Below are 20253 nucleotides of genomic sequence, written 5' to 3' on the forward strand. Positions count from 1 at the left end.
CACCTTTTGGAAGTAGTAAGCTATAAACAACCCTAATGAGAGTCTCAAATTAGCTTCACTGAACTTCAGGAGTAAACCACTTTATCATTCACTAATTTTTCCTTAAAACCTTAAAGACACCATAATAACGAGTATGACACCAAATCTTAGTTTCTAGTCAAAACTCTTAAATTTGTTGTAAATAACCTTCATTCATTCAATATGCTTCATTCAGTCTCTAAAAATAGAAGCAGCAGAGGTATTTCAAGGAATCAAAATTAAATAATGGAAAAATCAGAATTTGTCAAACAAAACATAGCCAGTCTTTTGTTGTAATTATACATGTAAAACTGTAAGAGCAATGTTTGCTATATTTTAAACACTTAGCATTAATTATATATCCATTTTAGCAAACTAGGAAAATACATAAAGTAATCAGACCAACAAGTTGAATATTTAGTAACCCAAATCTTGTGGATTGCCCAAGCACTAAAAATCTTAAATCAGAATAAAAATATCAGTTTTATCTGCCATATAACACAACGGGGAAAAAAAAAACAAGTTAATGATATCTTTGTTGACAGTTTTTTACGTCATTAGTCAAAAACAAAATTTTATCTGTGTCATAATAAAGTATTTCTTTGTTTTAAAATAGTCAGGGGCTGCCTCTGTGGCATGGCAGGTAAAAGCTACCGCCTACAGTGCTGGCATTCCATATGGGCACTGGGTCAACTCCTGGCTCCACTTCCCATCCAGCTCCCTGCCAGTGCGCCTGGCAAAGCAGCAAAGGATGGCCCAAGTACTGAGGCCTCTGTACCCATGTGGGAGACTAGAGGAAGCACCTTGCTCTTGGCTTCGGCCTGGCCCAGCCCTCACCGTTGCAGCCATTTGAGGATTGAACCAGCAGATGGAAGATCTCACTCATCCTCTCCCTCTCTGCCTCTCTGTAACTCTGCCTTTCAAATAAATAAATAAATCTTTTATAAGTCTTGGTTACTAGAGTCATAAAGTCACAAAATCATGGGTGTACCTTTGAAAACTGTTATCTGGGCCAGTGCCGCAGCTCAGTAGGCTAATCCTCTGCCTTGCGGCGCCAAAAGAACAGGTTCTAGTCCCAGTCGGGGCGCCGGATTCTGTCCCAGTTGCCCCTCTTCCAGGCCAGCTCTCTGCTGTGGCCAGGGAGTGCAGTGGAGGATGGCCCAAGTGCTTGGGCCCTGCACCCCATGGGAGACCAGGATAAGTACCTGGCTCCTGCCTTTGGATCAGCGCGGTGCGCCGGCCGCGGCAGCCATTGGAGGGTGAACCAACGGCAAAGGAAGACCTTTCTCTCTGTCTCTCTCTCACTGTCCACTCTGTCAAAAAAAAAAAAGAAAAAGAAAAAAGAAAACTGTTATCTGAAGCCCAAAGCCTGAAGTGTTGTGGCTTGCCATTATTATCTTTTGTATATGGAGATAATAGCTAAGTGTAAATTATCTTTAGTCCTAGGAAAAAAAACAGATTTTGTCTTCAAGAAGCAGGATGTGTGAAAAAGAAAGGGTATGATTTGAGACAGTCGCCCCAACTCTTCCACTCCCTGGATACATAATTTTGGAAGGGTCATTTCATTTTCTTAACTTCATTTTCTTATCTATAAAATAGGAGTAATCCTACTTCATTCACAAGGTTATCTGGAAGGTCAAATGAGAAAACATACAGAAAAAATATTTTATAGCCTAAAAATTACAATAGAAACATAGCACACTGATCAATGTTTTGTTGTTATCAGTACTAAATCTCTTGACAGGTGAAGTTACACACTAAAGAGATTTCTGACTTCAAAGTAAACCATTTCCATTATTCAAAATTGTTTATTATAAAACAAACTTGCCTTAGACTGAGTTCTCTTTCCATTTCTCATGGTAAATTTCTCCTTCATTTCTTCTAAAATTACCTTCAGTTTCTTTTCTTCAGGTGTTCCTAAGTACTTTTGGTTAACATGAAGATAACAATGCCATTTGGCTGATTCAAAACCCCAGTGGCAAGTTCTTTTGTCAGGTGACCTGTGAGAATGCATCACAAATGTCTGAGGTGCGAACATTCCACAGCACTCTAGACACTGAATACATGGAGCATCAGGCTGAACATAGAACTGGGGTGCAAACAGACCCTGACATTTGCCCAGGCATTCATGTTCCACTTCAAAGGCACTGCCAGTTTCCTTTAACTGGGCCAATGAATTTTTAGCAGGAAGTACGCTACCGTTCTGAGGAAAAGTTCGTGGCCGCAACAGAGCGTTACAGAGTCTTTGTGCATCAGTCAATGTGATCAGCCCACAAGACGGGGCATTGAATGGAAGTATTCCCAGGACCTTTAAGATATGAAGCTGGTCTGAAGTACACCTTGAACAATATATGTACAATTCATCACACACTGTATTTATTTGCTGAAGTGAAAATTCTCGAAGAACAGAATTTAAGACTTGCGGCAAACAGAGTCTCTTTTCTCCTCCAACTTGAAAACAAGAAATAGACTCCCCTTCCAACATAGTCTGGGTAAGTTCTGTGGAGCTATCAGAAGGGATGAGCAGTGGACCAGGAAGAACCTGAGGCGATGGAAGAGGCAGAAATACAGTAGGGGACATGCTCTCTTGGGAATAGCGAGCAGAAAATGCTGCTGGCCCACCCAGAGAGCTCTGACTACTTAAATGGAACTGTGCCAGCGTGTGCTTCAAACTGGGATTTAGATTTAAAGATTCAGGCACAGAAGTACAGGTTCGCTTGACATGCTCTCCGTCAGTCTCCATCGGCGCTTCTCCAAAATCATCCACATGCTCCTTCTTCACCGTTGGCACCTTATTTATCATCTTTCCATTTGCATGAATGTCTGTCATCATTTTTTTCACGGGGGGGCTGCCATCATCTGCCATCCCATTCAGTTTTTTATTTGAGCCTTGAACCAAGAAGTTTGTCTGTAGGTTTTCCATTGAGACAAAATGTGTTAAATAATTAAGTCTGAGATTTGCATTTTCAATTAATTTCTTATCTGGAGAAAAGTACTGTCCACAAATACTTACGGTAACTTAACTAATAGAAAACCTTCCAAAGCAATCGCCTCATTCAATAGGTTCCGTACCTTTTAGCTTGTGTCTGCTTAAACCCTAGTATAATTCTACTGCAAATGCTGAAAAACTTGTTTTAGCTCTAGTAATTGATTTTAAGAGTCACACCTCTGAAGAAACCTTTCTTTTCTTGAATTCTTCAGGCACATTTAGCAAAACAAAGTTACCAATTTCTCAAGTCAAGATATCCAGATTCAATGCAATTGTCTGGTTTGGTTCTTTTAAAGTAAAACACATGGAAGGCTCATTCCATCACTTGTGCAATAAAATCTAGACTCAAGCACAAGTCAAAACGATGTAACCAGATTCATTTCTGCCGCTGACACCATAAAGGTGTTGGGGTAAGTATTAGTTCCTCTAAAATGATGGCATTAGCCTGTGTTGGCAAAATGAAGACTTGTATAAATCCTCACACCAGTAGGAAAAGCCTTTAACTCCACTAAACGTTCATAATTCAAATTGATATTTAATGAAAAATTGCCCAGTTATCTTCAGGGATTACAGTTCATTCTTCTTTTAATTAATCTGGAAGAAAAAAAGGGGAATGAAATCTGAATTTGTTCCAGAGGCCAAAGGGTCAATTTGAAATCAGTTTCTTAATCTTAAACTGTGTTCACTTTACCAAAGGTGACACTTGAGTAATTTCTTTAATAACAGTTAACTAGAAGAACACTTATTTAAATAGAAAAGCAATTTGTAAAGCAGGGAAAGGAGCAAGACTATCCCTCAAAAAGAGAAAGACTACTCAAATTCAGGATACGAAGAACCTTAAACAGATCATCCGAACTAAAACTCAGTACCGGAGGCTTTGTCAACCGCAACACTTAACTAAAAAAAATCCATTACTTCCTCTCCTAATAAAAAAAAAAAAAAAAAAAAAAAGGCGGCTCAATCCGAAAAAATCATATCCAAGTTACTGTATCTACCATATGTAACTAAGTTACAGTTTTAAGTGCATTAATTCATCCAGTTAGGGTAAATTATTCTTCTGGAATGACTGCAGGCAAAAATTAACTTTCCCTTTAAAGGTTAGCGAATTTGCTTAATGGAAGCCAAAAGCGAGAGAGACTCCAAGCCTGGGAATCTCCATCCTTGAACAAGACTAATCCGGGACAAAAAGCACAAGGCAGACAGACCTTACAAAGAATGCAAATGGAGGAGGAGGGAAAAAGAAAAGATTCCCCTTCCACTTCCTTCTTGAGAGAAAATCCCAAAGAAATCCAATAAACCGAAATTTTTGCTTCCCAAACTCCCCGCAATTACCTTAAAACCCAAAGGATTAAGGACGAAAGCTAACTACCCACCGTACCGACTGTCGCCACCTCAGGGACACCTCAGCCAGCCCTGGCCTAAGGAGAGAGTAGGAGGGCATGACCTAGACCCGGGGCGCCCCTAAAACCCCGCAGTCCTCAGCCCACGTACCGCCACCCGCCCTGTTCTCACCTGAAGTGGGGGAAGGACCCGGGACCCGGGACGCCCGGGGGCGCTCGAGGAGGTGCAGGGAAGTACAGGGAGGAGTCCCCCAGCCCCCACCCGCGAAGGAGGGTAACCCCAAGTGCTCTCCCAACACCGCCCCACTGCGGGGGCCGCGGGCAGGACGGTGGAAATCCCCCGCGCGCCCTCGCCCCGGGAAGTTCTGGGGTGTTACCCCGGCGTCCCCAAGCTGCGCACCCCCCTCCGCCCGCCCGCCCCGGGCCAGGGAGAAGAGGGGACCGCGAGCAGGTCCGGCGCCAAGCTCGCATCGCGCGCCGCCAGGCGCTGACCGCCCGGGTCGAGCCCAGGGCATCCCCGCCGAGCACAGACGGGCGGGGGGAGGAGAGGAGCAGGCGGTGACGGGCGTCCCGGTCGCCGGGGTCCTGACGGCTCAGGTCAAGTGCAGGGCCCTCCCCCCGCCGGCGCCCACCGTCCGAGGTCAGGGAAGCGCGATCCGCCCCGGGACCCCCCACCCCGCGCCCCGCTCTGGCTCCGACCCCACCCGGGACCCCGCGCATCAGGACCCCCTGACTCCGGCCTCTTCGCCTGGAGGAGCCCGACGAGCTTTGTTAACTCCTCACAGCCCCAGTGGCCCCGTCAGACTCCCCGGAGGCCGCGAGCCCCTTGCCTCCCACAGCGCGCCCCTCGCGAGCCGGAGCCGCACCTGTGCCCGCCGCCGCCGCCGTCGCCGCTCGCCCGCTCCCTTCGGCAGTGCCGGCGCCGCTCCGAACCCCACACACATCGCTACACACAGCCCTCTGACGTCACCGAGCCCTCGGCCCGCCCACGTCACTGCGGAGACACTCGGCTTCCCGCAGACGCCGCCGCCGTCTCCGGCCGCCCGGGGGAGAGCGAGGGCGGCGGGGAGGGGGGAAGGGCGGGGCACGGAGCCAGCGGCGGCGCCGCGCGCGCGCGCGCGCACAGGCCCGCCGGCGTCGCCGTGGCCGCCAGCTGGCGGCTCCCGACCCCCCACCCCACCCCGGGGACGCGCGCGCCGTCTGGCCTATTGTAGCTCCTCGGGGCACCCCTGGCAGGGTCCGCGCGCGCGCGCGCCCCTCCCCCCAGGCGCGCGCCCGGCGCTCCTGGCCTCGCGCGCCGTCTGGGCGGCTGGCGCGCGGCGCTGTCTGCGGTGCACCCGGCGCAGACAGGATGTTCCCTCCCCGCCCCACCCCCACCGCCGCCCGCCCTCCTTCCTTCCTCGAGTCGCCCAGCCGGCTGTCTGGGGCCGCCAGCGCCCCGCCCCCGCCCCACCCGCCGCTCTGTGGTGACGGGCCAGACCCGGGGGCGCCCTGCCGCTCGGCCGCCGCGGGACAGGGAGGGAGGGGCAGGGCGGCCGCGCGGTGCACTGTGCGCGACCCCAGCAGCCGGCAGGGCGGAGGCAGGACCCGCCCGGCACCGCGCCGCCGCCCGAGGTCAGGCGCGGGCGACCCTCCCCCCGCGGGGCCGCAGCTGCGCCGCGCCGCGCCGCCCCGCCCCGGAGGTAGCCGGGCGGCGGCCGCCCCGCAGCGCCCCTCGTGCTGGCGCGGTCCCCCGGGCCCGCCGCGCAGCCGCCCCCGCCCCCGCGGGGCCTCCCGCCCCGGCCGCCCCTCGCCCCCGCGGGGCCTCCTGCCCCGGCCGCCCCGCCAGCTGCCAGCGCGCCTCCCTGCCCCGGCGGCCTCCACCCAGACGCCTTCCCGGGGCTGACCTGCGGCCGCCGCCGGGCCGGGCCGGGCCGGGCGGGAGGGGTGGCCAAAGTTCTGGCACCTCCGAGAGAACACATTTCTGAGCCGACTTCGCAGCCTCCTGCCCCGCCCCACCCGAAGACACTCTCGGTTTCGGAAGGGAGCTGTAAATTACATGTTTTTACAGTTTTACTGAGGGCTGGCGGGCGGGGAGACGAGATGAGGTGGGGCGGAAGACGCGACTTTCGGAGCCCGGGCTGTGGCCGCGGGGGACGTGCGGGGTGGTCTTCTGGTACGCGGTCCCCGGCAGCCACTTAGCATATTGAAGTCTGCGGAGCTGTTCCGTCATATTTGGAAACACCAAGAAATCCCCTTTTCTTCACCCCACCGCAAGATCGAGAACTGAAATGGCCCACCGAGTAGCCGGGGACAGGAGACTCCGGCTTCGCCCCTTCCCCACCCTCCCCCATCTTCTCTAAATTTTTCTTAGTTTTACTGGCTCAGGGTGGCTCACATGGGGGACCCTATTTGGAGTCGACCGACTGGGAATACTACTGCTACGCTCGTCCATCTCTCCCCCGCCCCTTTCCTCACGACGGGTCCATCAAAGGCTCCTAAGCCCCTCACCCCGCCCGCAGCCTAGGTTCCCTGCCCGACGCCCCCGTCGCCATGCCCCTAGGTCGCGCCCCTTCTACCACCCCCCACCTTTGCCTCCTCCTTGCCTGCCTCCTTTTCTGAACATGAATAATTCCACAGCACTTCCCATCTGTTATTGCCATAGAGACAGAAGCTCGGCAAAGATAATGATGTTCTGTGCAGAGCCAGTGGGGGGAGAGCAGCATCTGCGAGTCTGGGGGGATAGATTTTCTCGCCTCGAGAACATTCGCAAGGCCTGTCTGAAGATCCAGTGAGAAACACTGGGCAGTCTTGAGACGTGGCTCCTGGTCAGCGCTGGGCGCTGGGCTCCTGTGTCTAATGAAAAGAATTTTTAGGAACCAAGACGACTGGTTAAAAAAAAAAAAAAAAAGTGATTCCCAAACTGCAATTAATGGCAAATGTGGAGTAGTCCATTACAGCCATAGAAATAACTGGCTAGCCTGTCCAAAGGCTTACGAAGCAATATAAATTGGGCAGGAAATAGACTTTTGGAAATCAAGCACCTTATCTCCCTTCCGTGTTCGGATTGGCTTTCCCCAGGAATCTGTTTTTGAGGACAGGCTCTTTGCCGGTGATTTTATGTATGATGGTTTGAGAAACAGTTATGGGCAAATGTGGCTGGACCCAGTCAAGCTTTGAGAGCATGTTTTTTTCCCCATCAGTCGTCAAAGTACAAAATGTACCAAATTAAAATTCAGTTTGCCCTTGAAATCCCAAAGTCTTGGCCTCAAAGGTACAGGTTTGGACGCAAGTGAAACTGAGCAGGGTACATTTGCATAGATCCGAAGCAGATGGCCAGACACTTGCTAAGCCGCGTTTTTGCAGGCCTTCTGAAAGATTTTCAGAATTGATCAGTAAAATTGATTGTATAACATGAAAAGAAAATCGCTGAAAATAAATAATGGTTCTTTATCCAAAAAAGAAGATTGATCAGACGCAGAAAACACAGGCCTTGGAAAAAAAAATAAGCACGTTGAGGTAATGAATGTTGTAATTCCACATACTGATGGCCTTTATCAGCGGGGAAGTCAGCTTCAGGACTGGTCAGGAAATAGCTAGGAGATGGCTCGGATGGCCCCCTGCCACTCCTTCCTGACTGGGAGGGTGGGCCTGTGTGCTTGTGAGAATTCCAAAGGACCGAGGGCTACCCTTTATTCCTTCTTCTCCCATTTAGTACAATAAAGAGCAAAATTCACCGGGCACTAGGAGATCTAGAATTTCTCCTTCAGCCCTCATGGCTGGCTGATACTAGAAACCAAGAATGTGGAGGTTACAACTTTGAAGGCCAGTTCTGGCCTGTGACTTGACAAAATAGTTTGGAACAAATGCTTTCCTTTTGTCTTCACTTACTGATCTACCAGTAATGACCTGCTAATATTAATTACAAATAATATGAAAATAAGGGATGCAGTAGGATGAAAAGCTCAAATTGTGTTTACAGAGGAGGAGGGGGAAAAATATCAAATGCTAATTCAGCATACAAACGCTGTTTTGTGTTTTTCCTTTGTCGTTCCAGGCTGTTTTCCAAAGAAGAGAAACCACTTGTAGCTCGGTGATCCTTCTGCCCTTGCTTCCTTAATCCTCAACAACAAAAATTTGAAATTTTTTTTTTAGCAGCAAATCACATGCTAGGAGATCCTTCAGTTTCACAAAAGAATCTTAACCGTTTCTTTCTCCACCTCATTTTTTGCTGCAGCTTTTCATTTCTATCTATTTGTCAGGATGATGATGGCCTTTCACTTCTTCAGAGCACTTTTAGTCTTCTTCCTTCTTGCCCAGTATTTGTTCAGTCCTGCTGGTCCCAGCCAGTGTAAAGTCCCCTCCCCTCATTAAGTAGGCTTGCTCCTCAGTACTGCTTTTTCCTCTGATCTGCCAAGTCAATACTGGACCTACAAGGTCCCAAGTCCCATTTTCATGCCTTAAGATGAAAACCAGATGCTTAAAAACGATTAACACCCCCTCCCTCAACTGTGTCACACAGCACTTCTTTTTTTCAGGTTTTGATTGGATTCTGTGAAATTGGAAGGGAAAGAAAAAGAACACAAAAAGATAGAATTAGAAAGAGTAAAATAGGAAAAGTTCATGTTCAAAATGTTCAAATATTCATTGTTTAAATTGCAAAAATTTCCAAAATCAATGTAGTATTAAGTGTATTTCATCAAGTCTAAGAATTTCATAACTATTTAGAAAGGGCAGCAAAATTTTATTCACTGCAAATCAGAAGGCTTTTTACTTTTTTCTAAAGGAAAAAAATAGGATTCATAATTAATCCTGTGATATTGCCAAGCTTTGATTTACAACCTGCAAGTTGAGAGATGTTATCTAATAAGTAGTGCCAGACTGAATAGTTCAAAGTGTTTCACATACTCCTACGAAAAATTCCCTTTTAACAGAAAGAAAGTTGAGGCAGAATTTAGGTCACTTGTCAAACACCATATTGTTCAACATCAGCAGAACAGGCATTAGAACCAAATGCACTTGACTGACATCAATGGAGTTTCCATTCTTCATTTCCACACTCTTCTTGGTACACATTCAAATGAGCTATAAGAACATTCAAATTAGTCAAAAAGAGCAAATATTGAAACTCACAGGCTGGGAACACTTATCACAACCCACAAATGAGTAATACACTTAATATGTGCAAAGCTCTGTGATATTTTATTCTATTGTTTGTATTTCAATACACTATGAATGCATTGCAACCTTCAGATTAAGAAACAATGAATTAAAGAATAATAAGCAATGTTAATATTTATATAGTGTTTACTATTGCTAGGCTCTGTTCTAAGGATTTTACGTATAATAACTCGTGTAATACTCATAATAACCCCATGATGCAGCCACTATTATCATACAACTTGATAAAGCTTTCCCCTCCAATCGTAAGAATATTAATATTCAATTTTTAAATCTGAGTTCTATGGAGGATCAATCTGGATGTTGTTAAAAATAGGGTATCAGTGTTTATGTTATATGATTTGAGGGCCACTAGCAATTCCATCTCTCCCTCACTACATTAGGACATAGTGTTTAAAATTCCCAGAAGACGTTTTATTTCCATTAAGATCCAAGTTAAACTGAAAATGTGTTAGAATAAAATAAGCATGATTGTTAATAATTACTGTTATTTTTAACCTCCAAACTTCACAACAATGCTTCAAAGTAAGCAATATTACACTGGTAGTCTGACTTTCTACATCTTTGTCACAGTTGTCAGTGTTATATTAACTAGTCATCTAGCAGATACATTGAGCAGTCTATTGTAATGAAACACAAAATAAAGAAACTTTGGGGGGCCTGCACTGTGGCATAGTGGGTAAAGCCACTGTCTGCAGTGCTGGCATTCCATATGGGCGCCTATTCGAGTCCTGGCTGCTCCACTTCCAATCCAGCTCTCTGCTGTGGCCTGGGAAAGCAGTAGAAGATGGCCCAAGTCCTTGGGCCCCTGCACCCACGTGGGAGACCCAGAAGAGGCTCCTGGCTCCTGGCTCGGATTGGCATAGCTCCCGCCGTTGTGGCCAATTGAGGAGTGAACCAGCGGATGGAAGACCTCTCTCTCTCTCTCTGCCTCCTCTCTCTCTCTCTCTCTGCCTCTCCTTCTCTCTCTGTGTAATTCTGACTTTCAAATAATTAAATAAATCTTTAAAAAGAAAGAAAGAAACTTTGGTTAGAGGAAGGTGGAGGAATAGAGTGGATGCATGGTAGAGCTCAGAGAAGGAGAGCTCGGGCGGATGGCTAAAGTGGCAAATACCAGGCCTCCACATGGTAGAGTGAGAACTGCAGTGGTTTTCCAGGGGCTTGGCTGCCTAGCCCCCATTTCCTTGTCCCCCATTCTGCATCACATAGCCATAGCACACAACTATTTTTTGAGCTTGTCTTGAGAAACATCCAGTTGGACCAGAAATAGGTACCTGAACCAAGCTAGATTAATGAGCACCTTCCCAGTGGTATTTAGAATGAGCACTGAAAGAGCCTGGTCTGGCCTGGCTGGTGGATTGAATAGAGGAAATACAACCTTGGGAACTTCTGGTGGTCAGACCTGCCTGCATCATGGAGTGGAAAAGCAGAGTAAGCCAGTCTGCAGAGAAGAACCCAAAGGAGGGAGACAAGAGAGGAACAGATAAAGTGTTGATAAGACTCAAGTCTTAGGTTCCAGTTTGTTCCAGAGGCCGAGCTGTGTTCTTGTCCTTGGATGCTCCTGTAACCTTGGACTGAGTCCCCTTCTTGGCTTTAGCTAGACAGAATGGGCTTCTGTTACAAGCAGCGAAGAGTCCTACTAATTGAAGAGCGACAGGCTCTAAGGGTGAAGTGGAAAGGCAGGACAATGGCAGCAAAGACCTTCCACTTCAATTTTCTGTATCACTGGACTTAATTATAACTGCTGAATCTCAGTAGCATTAGATTCCTCAAACAAAAAATTAAAACACTCTACTCTTTTGCCTTTGGTATAGAATGTAAAATATTCAAGAATATCTTGCTTTTTTAAATGTTGGAGTCTCTAGACCAAAGCAATCCAATAGAACTTTGCTCAGTGATGGATATCTTCTATAATTGCATTGTCCATTAGGGAAATTATAGCTCCATGTAACTGTTGAGTTCTTGAACTGTGGCTAATATCAATAACAAGTTGAATTTTTTATTTTATTTTAAATAACAAATTTAAGTAGCTAAATTTGTTATTTAAAATGTGTTATTTGTTATCACAGCTCTCTAACCATGCTTCTGTGACAAGAAGCAAATAGTAAAGTTGGTTTCCAGTATTAAGATGAGACTCAAAAGAAACTGGATTTGAGTACTTCAGAAACAATAGGGTACAGCTGTGAACTACCTAACCCAGTAATTGCAAACTGTGTGCCTACCTCCCCCTCCATCAATAACTTGGAAGAAGGATTTCAAGATGTGTCTCTGAGAATTACTTGTTTTTTTTTTAAAAAAAAGGAACAAAAACAACGAAGGAAGAAGAATCATTTTTTAAGATTTATTTTATTTATCTGAAAGGCACAGTTACAGAGAGAGAGAGAGAGAGAGAGAGAGAGAGAGAGAGATGGCTGCAAAAGCAGGGATTGGGCCAGGCTGAAGTCAGGAGGCAGGAGCTTTATTGGGGTCTCCCACGTGGGTTCAGAGATCCAAGTACTTGAGCCATCTTCCACTGCTTTCCCAGGGGCATTAGCAGGGACTGGATTGGAAGTTCAGCATCATCTATAATGCCCTAGGAAGAAGAATCTTTAATCTCACTTGAAAAAGATACAATGGTTCAGAATAAAATGTAACTGATTGCGTTAATAATTCTGCAAAATTAGTGTAGCCCTAAAGAGGAGTAACTGGTCAGAAAGGTTAGCAAGTTATCTCAATTGTGGAGAATAATGAATCAGCCCCAAGGTGTTCAGAATGTAAATTATATATTTAACCTGTAGTTGTCCATTTTTCTTTTTTTTTTTTAAGATTGATTTATTTATTTGAAAGAGCTATAGAGAGAGAGAGGCAGAGAGCGAGCGAGCAATCTTCCATCTGCTGGTTTACTCCCCAGATGGCTGCAACAGCTAGGCCTGAGCCAGGCTGAAACCAGAAACTGTTACCAGGTCTCTTACATGGGAGGCAGGGGCCCAAGCACTTGGGTCATCTTCTGCTGTTTTTCCCAGGCCATTAGCAGGGAGCTGGATCAAAAGTGAAGCAGCTGGGACAAGAACTGGCACCCATATAGGATGCTGGCACCGCAGGCAGAGACTTAGCCTACTATGCCATAGCACTGGCCCCTAGTTCACAGTTTTAGAGGTTCAAGGGCATGATGTGAGCATCAGCTCAGCTCTGGTGATGGCCAAGATGCCACGTGGTATCACATAGCAACAGACAGAGAGCCTGCATGTGTCTGGATTCTGTCCTTCTTATAAAGCCACTAAGATTCGATCATAAGGACTCGACCCAAATGACTTTATCTAAACCCAATCACCTTCCCAAGGTGATACTATCTTAGTCTAAATAGCATAGTCCAACTTAGTTTCCACCCTCTTCATACCATTAACATAACACTCTAGGGATTAAACTGCAGCATGGACTTGGGGGACAAACCATATTCAAAGCAGAGCACCTTCCTTATTCTGATTTCTTCCCCATGAGGCCGCTTCCTGATTCTAATGGGGCTTCCCAAATCACTTGCACACAGGGAGATCTGTTCTGATGCAAATGTTCCAGTTCCTTTTCTAACTGTAAACCGTGGTCAGCCATTCTGGTTGTGTGTTTCTGGCATTTTGAGTTTGGTTGATGTGAGCTTGCTTATAGACCAGATCCAATCTTTTTTGTTGACAAAATCAGGTGTCTGAAGCTTCAAAACAAAGAGCCAGATTTTAATTAACCCAGATAGCATAGGCCTGGTCAAGTCCCTGGCAGACAGCCAAGTGACCTCCCTGCCCTGACCCAGGGACATGGCTTCAAAATATTACTTCCTGAAGTAGAATCAGAAGGAAATCTTGCAATCCTCAATGGACCCTGGCATGGCCCAGTAAGAACAGGAGAACAAGAAGGATTAGGAATGGAAGACCGACTGACAGACAGATGAGTTCGTTAAACGGGTAACAGGGGCTAGTGTTTAGCCTAGTGGTGACGATGCCCATATCCCACATTGGAGTGCCTGGGTTTGATCCCTGGTTCAGGCCCCTGACTCCAGCTTCCTGCTAATGCAGACCCTGGCAGCACAGATGGCTCAAGTAGTAGTATTCTGCCATCCACATGAGACTTGGATTGAGTTCCTGGCTCCCAGCTTCAGCCTGACCTAGTCCTGTCCAGGGTAGACATTTGAGGGGTGAACCAGTGGATGGGAGCTCTCTATCTGTATCTCTTTTTCTCACAAATGAGTTATTAAAATGGAGAAAGAGTTAACAGTAGGAAGATACAAGGGGTAGAAGCATCCTTGTCTGAGAAGCATTGGGAAGACAGAGTTCCATTTGGGTTATTTAATGAGACCCAGAACCGACGGAGGAAACAAAGAGTGGCATAACCAATGTTTCTAAAAAGAAAACTTTCATCTGATTTCCTCACCCCCAAAATATCTAGTCCCCAAAGCAATTCTCAAAGTAGAATTTACTAAACTCTTGCCCTGGAATCATCTGAGGATCTTGTTAAAAATGGAAATGAGTCTACAGCCATACCACCCTGAACGTACCCGGGCTTGTCTGATCTCAGAAGCTAAACACAGAAATGCCTGGGCCCCAGCACTACCCAGTTGGAATCTCTTGGATTGCAAGGTGATACCTGGCAATCCCTGCTCTTACAACAAGCTCCCAGGTGCGTTCCTGTCCTCTCCAGTTTGAGAAGCTTTCCCTAGCAGAAGGGCAATGTGAAGCAAAGGGAAAGGGAAGAGCTGCACCTGAAGTGTGCCAAGCACTGTCACTCAGACTCTCCTTCAAGAAAGGCACAGGTCCAGTTTTGCCAGCTCTGTCTGCTCTTCCGTCATCCTGACAATGGTTTGCTTTTTAAAACTCTTTTACAAGATTAGGTTGAAAAAACAGCTAGAATATCCTCTCCCCTCCACCTCTCACCAGGATTCTAGCCTCCCTTGCAGCAGTCAAGCCACCCAAACCTTCTCTGGAAGTAAAAGCCATTCCAGAACTATGATTAGTTCCAAAATCACATTGAAATGCTCTCATAAAGAGTGTCACAGAACAGGAACAGAAAGTGTTGTAAAGTTCAATGATGTTTGTGAGCTGATTACAAAAGAAAAACATTTCTTATACATATCCACATATAAAAATGAGGGAGTGAATACCATACGTATGGCTTTCAGTAAGTAAAATATGAAGAGAAGAGAAACATAATGGTAAAAATAGGCAGGAAAGATATAAAAATTCAAATTTTTTAGGGGAGGCCAGCGCCTGCAGTGCCGGCATCCCGTATGGGCACTGGTTCAAGTCCTGGCTGCTCTACTTTTAATCCAGCTCTCTGCTATGACCTGGGAAAGCAGCAGAAGATGGCCCAAGTTCCTGGGCCCCGAACCCATGTGGGAGACCCAGAAGAAGCTCCTGGCTCCTGGCTTCTGATCGGCACAGCTCCAGCTGTTGTATCCAATTGGGAGTGAACCAGTGGATGAAAGACCTCTCTCTTTCTCTCTCTCTCTCTCTTTCTCTCTGCCTCTCCTTCTCTCTCTGTGTAACTCTGACTTTCAAATAAATAAATAAATCTTTAAAAAAATATTTTAGGGTGGGCACAGTGCAGTGAGTTAAGCCACCACTTGGGACATCCACGTCCCATTTCAGAGTGCCAGTTTGGGTCCCAGCAGATGCTGGCTCAAGTGTGTGGGCCCCTGCCACCCATCTGGAAGACTCAGACCGGCCTCAGCCTGGCTTAGACCTAGCTGTTGTGGCCATTTGAGAAGTGAACCAGTGGATGAAAAGACTCTGTCTCTCCTTTCTTTTCTCTCTCTCATTCTGCCTTTCAAATAAATAAATCTTTTTTAAAAAACTTAAAAGCTAACATTTTTCAAACCCTTTGGTTCAAGAGTTACTCATCAAGAAATTCATCTTTACAAAGTTCATAGACAAATGCAAAAACGTGTATATCAGTGTCATTTACCGAATGGAAAAATTAGAAACTTTCTAACATGCAACATTCGATCATATTGCATGCAGCTTCTCTCTCCTTCCAAAGGAAAACCACCCCACTCACGGTCCCCGGCTGTGGCCTTAGATTATCCCTTAGGCAAAGGATGGTCGCTGAAAGGATGGAAAACAGGGAGCTGCAAGGCTGGCCAACAACCTAGATCCAAAACGCCTGGCCCAGAGGGTCGATAATGTTTAATTAGGCCAACTAGACTTTCTCCATTTACAACTTAACAGAAAAAGTCAGCCAATTGGAGTGGATGTATGTAGTTTCCTTTAGAAATAAGTTATATATTAAAACCTCAGGCAGTAAAATGATTATTTGCAAATATGCCTCTTAAATATATATGTAACTTTTTTGAGAAAAATATTAACAGAAATATTGTTTTATTCATCAATATCTTTATAATTAACAGTTAAACCAATTCCAGTAGGTGGTCAAAATAATCTTTCAATTGACAGCTTAGGAAATAAGTGTTGATAATGAAGTCTCATATACACAAAGTTAACTATCCTGAATTTTAAAGCTCATTAGAATTGGCCTCTGTTGGAAATGAATATTGGCTCTGTTACCAAAATGAGAGACTGGAATGCTAATGAGTGGGTTTTCTTTACACAGGTAATATAGATTTTAAAGAAACCACATGGGCTCATTAAAGGTTAATATAAATGTGAAATTACTACCCTGAAGCTCCATCAGCCATTTTGTTGATTTTTAAATAAATCAACTTGTCAAATAAAGCTCTACATAATATTTTCCTCATGGTTTTAGTCACATTCTCTTGGGTGGACAAGGGCCAGGCATTCAGTATTCAATATTTAAATATTTTATATATTTTAAAATGGATTAAATAAATATCATATTGCCATACTTTAGCAAAGTGGAGAACAACTTGCCAATAAATGTTACAAAATGATTTTGTTGTCCACAGTCATTCATGCTGAGGTAGACTCCTAAGGCCATCCATGAAAGGTACACTGCAGAGGTAAAGGTGAGCCAGAACCCTGCGTGACCTCACAGCCATGCCACACCTGCTCACGTGCTCCGCTGACACATCTAACTAAACTGGAAGGTCTCCTGGTGTCACCTCTCGGGTTGGCTTTCTGCTTCCAGAAAACAATGTCAACCATAATGTCGCTCCACTGATTGTCCAAATATCAAACTGCCAGAAATGTGCATTGCTGCTCATCAGCTGTATTGGACTTCTGCCCTTCAGGATATAAGCTCTCTGTTCTTTAATTCCTAGCAAAGCACAGCAGTGAGGAATGCTGTTCATCAAAGAGTGTGTGGAGAACTGAGGGCTACACACTTCTCCAGGCTTGTTAGGCTTTTTCCTCCTGGAATTTTTCCTTTGGCTCAAATCACACCCACCAGAAATGTCCATACTTAAAACACGGATAATTCCCTTCTTAAAGAAGGTTGTTGGCATTATGTTCTCCATCTGTGTAAGGAGTTTTTAAAAAAAGATTTATTTATTTGAAAGGCAGCGTTACAGAGAGAAAAAGAGACAGGGAGAGATATCTTCCATCTGCTGGTCCACTCCCCAAATGGCCACATGGTCAGGGCTGGGCCAGGCCAAAGTCAGGAGCCTGGAACTCCATCTGGGTCTCCCACATGGGTGGCAGGGCCCCAAGTACTTGGGCCATCTTCTGCCGCTTTCCAGGGCAATATTAACAGGGAGAGCTGGATCAGAGTTGGAGCAGCCACTACTCAAACTGGCACTGATAAGGGATGTCGGTATTGCAGGCAGTGGCTTAACCCTCTGTGCCACAATGCTAACCCCTGGAATTTTCTCAAAAAGAGCCACCAATAATTTACTGGTTGAGCATGACTCATGTCCCTTTATGAGGACCATGAGAAAAAATTGTTGGACCGGCTTTGCTCAAAAATACTAAAATGATTGTTATTAACCATGTTCTCCCCAGCTCCTCAGAAACTAAGAAGCACATTTTTACTCTACCTCCAACTATAACTGTGTGTTGACTCCACACACTGATGGGTTTTATTTCTGACCTTAAAAATAACTCACAGCTCTCATTTCATATAGGAGACCAGAAGGAAAGAGAAGGAGAAAGGGAGAGAGAGAGAAAAGTACGGGGTAAGAGAAAGGAGCTTGAAGTTCTGGTTAATATGTCATTTATTGCTTCCTCTTGCATGCAAATGTGAGGGCAATGTCCACCCTATAAATACTAAAATGACTTTCAAGGTGTTTGTAGTAAGAGGCGCTCAGAACTAAGAAGGGGGAAGGGGAACCCCACTGTGCTGTATTATTATATGTTTTAATTGGATAATTTTGGTTAAAGAGAGAGATCTATGCCGTTTACTTAGAGTGAAGAATTATATGGAGATCTATAATTGGACCAGAAAGTCTTCAAGCACCAAGGTCTCCTAGTGCCACCTTCTTTGACATGAGTTCTTTCCACATTCCTGCATTTAAATTGGCCAGGGCGATTCTCGTTGTCTCAGATCATACTGGTCAGGCTGTATGAGACTGACAGTCCTTGGGTCACTACTTGTCTAACTGCTAGAACAGATGGTCATGGGCATTAAAAACTTAACTCCCCAGAACAGCCTTTGGGCAAGGAGCTTCCTTGGAGGGCAAGCAGATGAGCAGGCACATACACCCTGAAGGAATAAGAGAAGACGTCGACTTTCTCTCCTCTTAACACCTGGTAAAATCAGGGCTAGCTGTCAGAGCTGGGGTCAACGTCCAGCTCTTCCCTAAGCCCAGCTGGCTCATCTCACTCTTTCCTAATCTCACCATCATTTACGTGCACCACGTTCTGTCTTAGAATGTAATCTATGCAATGCAATGTGATTCTTAGATAGGCATCTACAGTGTAAGATCTGACCCGGCAGGAGCTGTGTGTGATGTCTGGGTCCCCCACAGGGCTTGCGTGGTTCCTTTACCCTGGATTCCTAGGATCTGTTCTTGACAATTCGATGTGGATACAGTAAGCCCTTTTTGCTAACCCACCAAATAATCATAATCTTAGCTACTGAGCAAGATAGGGAAATACAGCAAAAATCCCATTTTTTGTAGTGGCCTCCCCCCCGTCACACACATTCTTTCTCTGGTATTTTAGAAAGAATCTCAGAAATATTTTTAATTCAATAAAAATCAACCAAAGGGAGGAAAGTGAAGTAGGACACATGTGTCTTGCTTAGACCCCTAAGCCTCACCTCTCAGCAGCTGCAGCGCCCAGGAAGGCCTCCTGTGCCTGGGAAGTCTGGCTGTGCCCTTTGCCTGTGTGTGCAAGGGATGCCCTTTGGAGCCGATCAGTGTGTCTAGAGGCCATCGGTCTGCCAGTCGACTCTCCGCCACAATGGATTTCCTGTGCTGGCTGACACCCTTAGTGTACAGATTCTTATCGTTAAATCAACATAGTCAGGCTCCTCAAGGGACTGCCTTCTTCCTGGTAGAGCAGTTCTTGTTGTGTCAGTTTGATAAGCATAATATGTTTTAATCCACTTGGACTAGGTGCTAGAGTTCTCTGCTGACTGTCAAAGAAATAAAGGTGGACAGCACTTACACTTGCAAGGAAAACCTGGATTTAGCTCAAGCCTAGGTTTAGGTCTACTGCAGGGATCAGGAAATTGGCTACAAAGTGCAGCCTAGACCTGTGCCCTCTTTGGTTTCTTTCTCTCTCTCCCTTCCTTCCCTCTTTCCTTTCCCTGTTCACTGGGTGTGAATGATGTCTCCAGGTAGGGCACGCTCTTTAATTTCTCCTGGTCCTACCACTCTGTATCAGGACCCGGTAGGACATTTCCATTTCCCCTATGCACTGGGCCAGCAACCCTGGGTCTTTCTGGGCTCTCACACCTAAGCTGACCAGGAGGGCCAGGAAAGCAAACTCTGTAACAAGTCAGAGGGGCCTGTGTCAGTTTTCTTTCTTTCTTTCTTTCTTTCTTTCTTTCTTTCTTTCTTTCTTTCTTTCTTTCTTTCTTTCTTTCTTTCCTTTCTTTCTTTCTTTCTTTCTTTCTTTTTGTTTAAAATTTTATTTGTTTACTTGAAAGTCAGAGTTACTTAGAGGCAGAGGCAGAGAGAGAGAGAGAGCGAGAGAGCGAGCAAGAGCGAGGTCTTCCATCCAATGGTTCACTCCCCAGATGGCTGCAACAGCCGGAGCCAGGAGCTTCTTCCAGGTCTCCCACGTGGGTGCAGGGGCCCAAGGAATTGGCCATCTTGTACTGCTTTCCCAGGCCACAGCAGAGAGCTGGATCAGAAGTGGAGCAGCCGGGACTCGAACTGGTGCCCACATGGGATGCCAGCACTGCAGGTGGCCGCTTCACCTGCTACACCACGGCACTGGCCCCCCCACCCCCGCCCTGTGTCAGCTTTCTGTTTCTGTTGTACAGAAGGCCTGCCCTGTGGGGTAACAGTCTGTAGGACAAGAAAGGCAGGACAAAGAAGCCTCTCTTAAAAAATTATTTTATTTATTTGAGAGGAAAAGTTATAGACAGAGTGACGGAGAGACAGAGAGAAAGATCTTCCATCCCCTGGTTCACTCCCCAAATGGCTGGCCAGAACTTGGCCAATCCAAAGCCAGGGCTGGAAGCTTCTTCTAGGTCCCCCATGTGGGTGCAGGGGCCATCTTCTACTGCTTTCCCAGGCCATAGCAGAGAGCTGGATCAGAAGTGGAGCAGCCGTGGCCAGGGAGTGCAGTGGAGGATGGCCCAGGTGCTTGGGCCCTGCACCCCATGGGAGACCAGGAAAAGCACCTGGCTCCTGGCTCCTGCCATCGGATCAGTGCGGTGCGCCGGCCGCAGCGCGCCGGCCGCGGCGGCCATTGGAGG

General features: G+C 46.2%; 1 protein-coding gene across 3 annotated transcripts in view; it reads right to left on the reverse strand.

Moving 5' to 3' along the window:
* SKIL (SKI like proto-oncogene) overlaps positions 1-6373 on the reverse strand; it is a 40872-nt gene extending 34499 nt beyond the window's left edge. Inside the window, exons 1-2 of one of the 3 annotated variants that reach the window (XM_070072528.2) lie at positions 6234-6373; positions 1847-3601 (exon numbers count right to left, since the gene is read on the reverse strand). In XM_070072528.2, coding sequence (XP_069928629.1) covers positions 1847-2941 — 1095 coding nt within the window. In that variant the 5' untranslated portion in view covers positions 2942-3601; positions 6234-6373. Of the gene's footprint in view, positions 1-1842; positions 3602-5213 lie in introns of all 3 variants that reach the window. The other 2 variants (XM_070072529.2, XM_089330946.1) reach the window with 2 other exon arrangements.
* Positions 6374-20253: the final 13880 nt, after the last annotated feature.

This window comes from Oryctolagus cuniculus, chromosome 4 (assembly GCF_051225735.1).
Source record: "Oryctolagus cuniculus isolate XC-2025 breed Fujian yellow rabbit chromosome 4, ASM5122573v1, whole genome shotgun sequence".
Taxonomy (NCBI): Eukaryota; Metazoa; Chordata; class Mammalia; order Lagomorpha; family Leporidae; genus Oryctolagus; species Oryctolagus cuniculus.